General features: G+C 39.4%; 1 protein-coding gene across 1 annotated transcript; it reads left to right on the top strand.

The window, feature by feature from the left end:
• Nucleotides 1–1,192: 1,192 nt before the first annotated feature.
• LOC121390570 lies at nt 1,193–6,040 on the top strand. The gene is made up of 2 exons (XM_041522418.1): nt 1,193–1,267; nt 2,432–6,040. Exon 2 carries the CDS (start codon nt 2,765–2,767, stop codon nt 4,967–4,969), a length of 2,205 nt encoding a protein of 734 aa, XP_041378352.1. The 5' UTR covers nt 1,193–1,267; nt 2,432–2,764; the 3' UTR covers nt 4,970–6,040.
• The last annotated feature ends 1,250 nt before the right edge of the window (nt 6,041–7,290 follow it).

Genomic DNA, 7,290 nt, shown 5'->3' with positions numbered 1-7,290 from the left:
TACTTTTATAAATTCCGTCTCGTCTAAACAGTGACGGATCCAGAAAATCCTCTTTGGAGGGGGGTGGGGGCAGTGACATGAGGTGGAATGCCAAGGGAACTTTGGGGGAGGTTTGGAGAGGAATCGTAAAAAAACGAAATAGAATATATATAATAAAATTATAATTATCGCAAAATTTAGGGGGGCAGGGCCCCTATGCCCTCCCCCCCCCCTTGATCCGCCTCTGCTAAATACAGTTAACTCACCAAAAAACATGCTATAGCTATTACTTTGAACATAGTCTTATTTCGTACTAATGTTTTACCATAACAGAATTAAGTCAAATAAAATAAAAAAGTTGGTGATCGTCCTTTTGATCACACAAATCAGGGTAGGGGGAGGAGATTTTTATTTATTTTTAATTTTTTTCTGTGGAAAAACTTTATAAAACCCTGGAGACCATTTCGTTTGCGGGAGTAGCAGCCAACAGCGCATGCGCCTGGATGTTGTAATTCCTTCACTGGACGCCAGATGGACCTGGTGATGGTTTAACCTTTTACGGTGCTTACGAAAGTTGAATTGCTGCTATTTCGACGCATTTTTAACAGTTTTTAACAAAATAAAAAATAAAATTAATTCAGGGGCGGACGCATTTTTCAGGTACGGGCGGGGACGATCATTTTTTTTTTTTTTGGCCTTACTTAGTCTACAAGTTACAATTACCGCATAGGCCTACAACAAAAAGCCCAAACAAACAACATTTTTAATTAATATATTAATGATATAATTATTTATAATAACACGCCAAAGTTAGGTACTAAATTGTGTGTTTGTATATATATATATATATATATATATATATATATATATATATATATATATATATATATATCTGTCCCACTTCCCTCTCTCTCTCTCTCTCTCTCTCTCTCTCTCTCTCTCTCTCTCTCTCTCTCTCTCTCTCTCTCTCTCTCTCTCTCTATTGCTCTCTCTCATTAATTCTTCAAATAACCATTTGTTGTACACCAGTGTGTGTGTGCGAGCGTGCGTGCGTGTGTGTGTGTGTGTGCAGTGAGACCTAGATAATACGGACGATATGCTTTTTCTTAAAAGTGTCCGGTTAAACGAATTCCCGTCAATCCAACAATTCAGTGTAGTTTTGGTTCAGACGTTACGAGGTGTATCTCACAACCCAGTCATTACGTCATAAAAACCGAGATGACGTCAATGTGGTGAAAACTACTGAGCATAAAACTGAAGTCGTCTGGTTTTTTATGGAAGGAATACGGTAAGACGACAGATCTTTACGCAGTATGGGAAATAGAAGGTTACCACCAATGAAACCACAGCAGCACGCATGCACGCACACATACACAAACACACACACACACATACACGCTCTTCAATCACAGATCCTAGTTAAAGTCATGGATCCTAGTTAAAGTCACGGATCCTAGTTAAAGTCACGGATCCTGGTTTATTACCTTTTTCTGTCTCACATTTCATTTCAACTGATTTTCGTTTTCATATCCAATGAAGATTCAAGCACGCTGTCCTGGGCACACACCTCAGCTATCTGGGCCCGTGCTTAACGTAATGCTATTTGAATGGCGTTGCCATGACGTTAAAGTCTGGACTTTATTAAAGTCTAGACTTTAAGGTTTATAAGCACGGGGCCTGGGCTGTCTGTCCAGGAAAGGCGGTTAGTTGTTAATGAGAGAGAAGAGGGTGTAGTGGTCTTACATCTACCCATTGAGTCGTTAAAACACGTTCTGGGTGGGAGCAGGTACCGGGCCGCGAACCCTGTACCTACCAGCCTTATGTCCAACAGCTTATCCACAACATCACCAAAACTAAAATACATTTGGAGCCACTACTTGTAATACTAAGATGACTAGATAGGCAATGGATTTTTGATTGTTTGCCAAAAATTGACAATTTAAGCAAATCTTAATAATTTATAATATAAGGAAGGAAATGTTTTATTTAACGACCCACTCAGCACATTTTATTTACGGTTATATGGCGTCGGTTAAGGACCACACAGATATTGAGAGAGGAAACCCGCTGTCGCCACTTCAAGGGCTACTCTTTTTCCATTAGCAGCAAGGGATCTTTTACATGCACCATCCCACAGACAGGATAACACATACCACGGTATTTGATATCCCAGTCGTGGTACATGGCTGGAGCGAGAAATAGCCCAATGGACCCATCGACAGGGATCGATCCCAAACCGACCGTGCATCAAGCGAGCGCTTTACCACTGGGCTACATCCCACCCATAATTTTAAGGAAAACACCCATAATAATAATAATAATAATAATAATAATAATAATAATAGTCAAGGTTAGTGTCTTCAATGATATATGCCCACTACTCAACTGTCGTATTCATCTGGAATTATTTATTAATTTATAATACTTTTATTTACAATACTTCTATTTGTAGTAAATGGACAGTTACGGTTCCCAGCCACTATTAGTACACGTCTAACGGTCAACACACAGATAACGTTTTGTCCCTAAAGACAGGTATACGGGAGCTGATTACCACAAACGTGTCATTCGGAGCTCGAAATATCAGTGGACATTGTGAAGAACCATTCACCGTCACGCGACCCATCTGAACTCGAGCAGAATTCAACAGACACGATCCAGTCGCTGGTTCTCTGAGGAAATGTGGTGTTGGAACCAGACAAAAGTGTAAAAGCATTTACTACGAAACCATGTTTCTTTTTTCTTTTCTTTTTTTTGAAAACGGAATTGTATCACTGACAAAAACATGTATCGCGACAGTACAAATTACGATAAGCACAGTATGAAGAAAGAAAATAACTGTACGCTGTTTCCGGAATCGCTAAAAAGCCTCGAAAACGAGGCTTTTGATGACGCACTTTTAAATAAATGCCGTTGTGTTAAGGCAACAATTACGCAAACAAGCACAGCCATTCAAGAGCCAATGAAGAAAAAGAGAAAAGTCTGTAAGGTCTTTCCCATGATATTTGATTACAAATTAGTAAGCGAAAACATAGAGTCAAAACTAGATCAAAGAGTCGGAAATGAGAGATTAAAAGAGGGAAACGTGTGTAAGGTCTTTCCCATAGAATCTGAAAACAAATCAGTAAGCGAAAACATAAAATCAAAACTGGATCAAATATTAAAAGAGGAGAACGTATTTCCTCAGGCATACTTTGCGAAAGGTTTGGTCTGCGGTACCAAACAAGGAATCTTGGGCGATGAGGCTAATATAGATAACTATTCCTTAGCTCCTCTCAGTACTATTCTACATAATGTGCATCAGTCTAGTTCTTATCTACACACCTTTGATCAGAATAGTGCTCGTGACCACACACTGACTGAAAGCAACGATACACATCTCAACGATTCGTTCAGCGATACTGTAGACATGGAGCCGTATGATCCTCTCGAACCATTTGCGATCACTGAAGATGTTCCCCTAGCATTACGTCGTCATCAGTTTCTCAATTCTGGTGAACCTTCATTTGAAACCCTGGCATTACACCACGGCCGTCTCCCGAGTTTTAGTGACTGTGCACAAGAAACTGTAGCAAAAGGTCCTCATTCTACTTCTAGTCGCTGTCCATGTGGAACACTAGCATTACCCCGCGATCCATTTCCTGAGCTAGTCAAGGATTCACATTCCACCGAATGTCGATCTGCAGCTTTATTATCTAATCATGATTCGCGTCCAGAATCTTTTAACTGTCTGTGTACAACTCTAGCACTGGGTCACAGTTCACTTCCAAATTTTGAACATTGTTCATCTGAAAGCCTAGCTTTAGCTCAGGACTCTTTTCAAAGTGCTAGAGACTGTCATTCTGAAGTCCTAGAATTAGGTCACGGTTCTATTCCGGGTGTTGGAGACTGTCATTCTGAAGTCCTTGAATTAGGTCACGGTTCTATTCCGGGTGCTAGAGACTGTCATTCTGAAGTCGTAAAATTAGGTCACGGTTCTCTTCCCGGTGTTAGAGACTGTCATTCTGAAGTCGTAAAATTAGGTCATGGTTCACTTCCAAATACTACTGACTGTCCATTTAGAAGTCAGATCTTACATCGTGACCCTGTTGACAGCTGCAGTGATAATCAGTCTAGAATTCACGAGGAACAGTGTGTATCGTCAAATGGGCATCAAAGTCCAGGTCCTTCAGCATCGTTTTCCTCAGGGTCCAATATCTTTAGACCGGTTCCGTCCAATTTGACTGGGCAGGCTATTCGCTTAAAAGAGGTGGAATCACTTGAGAGACTTTCCAACCAACAAGACAGACAACCATCGAAACGATATTATGATCCTCCTGTTGAACCGACCCAACCGCTGAAACGATACTGTAACCTTCCTGTTGAACCGACCCAACCGCTGAAACGATACTGTAACCCTCCTAGTGAATCGACTGAATCGCTAAAACGATACTATAACCCTTCTGGTAAATCGACTCAACCGATGAAACGATACTACGACCCTCGTGGTGAATCGATTATACCGCTAAAACGATACTTTGACACTCCAAGTGAATCGACTCCACCGTTGAAACGATATTATAACCCGCCTACTGAATATACTCAACCGCTGAAACGATATTATGGCCCTCCTAGTGAATCGATTCAACCTCTGAAACAATACTGCAACCTTCACACTAAACGGAATGCTTCCGGGGGGTGTTGCTGTTTAAATCAAAATCGTTCCTACGCGCAAATGCCTCGGACATCAAACGACAACTCTGTCAACAGTTTTAATGACAAATGTGGAAACCTCCTAAACCGTGGCGTTCAAAGTCTCGGTCATTTTAGATCTCTCACAGCATGGTCGAGGCAGCAATCGGATTCGAAGAAGGAGACTAAAAGAAGAAAGAGATACACTTTCCAAAATCGATTTACCAGTTACAGCGCCCACGCCGACTACTGTCGCACGAAGGAGGACGAACTTGCGGTTCATTATCTCATAACAAAATACCTCGATAAGGTGGAATAAAGGCTCATATAGATAGGATGCGGCGCGTACGTGCGATGCGGCTAAAATAAAATCGAAATACATTAGTTCCAACTATAGCGTCTAGACTGAATGCGTGCGTGTGCACGTGCCGCAATGAAATAATCGCATCCAGGTTTATATGAGCCATAACAAATTTTAGATGTAACAAAACGGATATAGGCTGGTGGTGGGGGCTAGGTGCGAATCCTACCACCTCACCCACCCACACACATACACACACATTGAGACCAAAAATATGTTTTACAGTGCAAAACTAGGCTATTCATATATAGGTATCCAGAGATACAAAAGGATCTGCTAGTTTATACTCGAACCCCCTATCGCCCTTGCCAAAAATGATGTTATGAAATAACAAATCAACTGGTTTTATTCGCTGTCACTAAAATCAAAACTTAATTTGCATATAACTTAGATGATGCACAACATATAATTTAGTAAACAATTATTTAAAAAAAATTTAATCAGGGACCAAAAACAGCATTTTAAAACCAAAAAGATATTGGTCTATTTTTTGGAGAGCGACTGACATAACTCCATCACCCGCTAATTATGTCCCTGGGGCCCTATTTTCGAAGTCATCTTAGCGCTACGAAATCGTAAAACCGTCGTAGGTTGTGACGTCACTACAGCACATGCCATAGTGACGTCATAGCTTACGATGATTTCACGATTTCGTAGGCTAAGATGGCTTCGAAAATAGGGCCCCTGGACGCCAAACTAGGCAAATGCATAATGATTAATATGACAAAAGTAAAACATTTTTAAAGGGCTGTCAAACACAATTAAATTTATTAAATATAGTAACCCAATTACAAATCATTATTACACCCTAGACATTACTCCACGTCACTGTTCTGAAGATTTTTTTATCTTTTATTTCGTTTCTTTTAAAACTTTGTTTTATATCTATTTAATTGTTTACGTGTTATAGTCAAAGGGAGAATAATGTAGACTATTCTTCAATATATAATATATAGGCGTACAATTATTTGTAATATGTATTATTTTTGTATTTTGTAATCTTGCATGAGTAGTAAACAGATTTTATATTTTAAAGGTGTTTGGTTTCAAAAATATTAAAAATATTTTAATCCAGTCTATATAGTTTGCCCCATCTTCCCAATCTAAAGTTTTCACATCTTCCCAATCTATATAGTTTGCACATCTTCCCAATGTATATAGTTTGCGCATATTCCCAATCTATATAGATTCCCCATCTTCCCAATCTATAGTTTCCCCATCTTCCCAATCTATGTTTCCCCATCTTGCCCGATTTAGTTTGCACATCTTCACAATCTATACAGTTTGCACATCTCTCCAATCTATATAGTTTGCACATCTTCCCAATCTATATAGTTTCTCCATCTGCCCAACCTATATATTTTCGCTATCTTCACAATCTATATAGTGTCCCCATCTTCCCGATCTATATAGTTTCCCCAGCTTCCCAATCTATATAGTGTCCCCATCTTCCCAATCTATATAGTTTCCCCATCTTCCCAATCTATATAGTTTCCCCATCTTCACAATCTATATAGTTTCCCCATCTTCACAATCTATATAGTGTCCCCATCTTCCCAATCTATATAGTTTCCCCATCTTCACAATCTATATAGTGTCCCCATCTTCCCGATCTATAGTTTCCCCATCTGCCCAACCTATATACTTTCCCCATCTTCCCAATCTATATAATTTCCCTATCTTCACAATCTATATAGTTTGCACATCCTCCCAATCTATATAGTTTGCACATCTTCCCAATCTATATAGTTTGCACATCTTCCCAATCTATATAGTTTGCACATCTTCCCAATATATATAGTTTGCACATCTTCCCAATCTATATAAGTGTGCACATCTTTCCAATCTATATAGTTTGCACATCTTTCCAATCTATATAGTGTCCCCATCTTCCCAATCTATATACTTTGTACATCTTCCCAATTGCCATAGTTTCCCCATCTTCCCAATCTATATAGATTCCCTATCGTCCCAATCTATACAGTTTGCACATCTTCCCAACCTATATACTTTCCCCATCTTCCCAATCTATATAGTTTTCTCCATCTTCCCAATATATATGCTTTGTACATCTTCCCAATCTATATAGTTTGTACATCTTTCCAATCTATATAGATTCCCTATCGTCCCAATCTATACATTTTGCACATCTTCCCAACCTATATACTTTCCCCATCTTCCCAATCTATATAGTTTTCTCCATCTTCCCAATCTATATACTTTGTACATCTTCCCAATCTATATAGTTTGTACATCTTTCCAATCGCCATAATTTCCCC

The sequence above is a fragment of the Gigantopelta aegis genome, chromosome 15 (genome assembly GCF_016097555.1).
Source record: "Gigantopelta aegis isolate Gae_Host chromosome 15, Gae_host_genome, whole genome shotgun sequence".
NCBI lineage: Eukaryota > Metazoa > Mollusca > Gastropoda > Neomphalida > Peltospiridae > Gigantopelta > Gigantopelta aegis.
The sequence above is the reverse complement of the archived record's forward strand: the minus strand, read 5'-3'. Positions and strand labels throughout refer to the sequence as shown.

Coding starts and splice junctions, on each gene's coding strand:
- LOC121390570 (XM_041522418.1), top strand. CDS start 2,765: ATGTATCGCGACAGTACAAATTACGATAAGCACAGTATGAAGAAAGAA.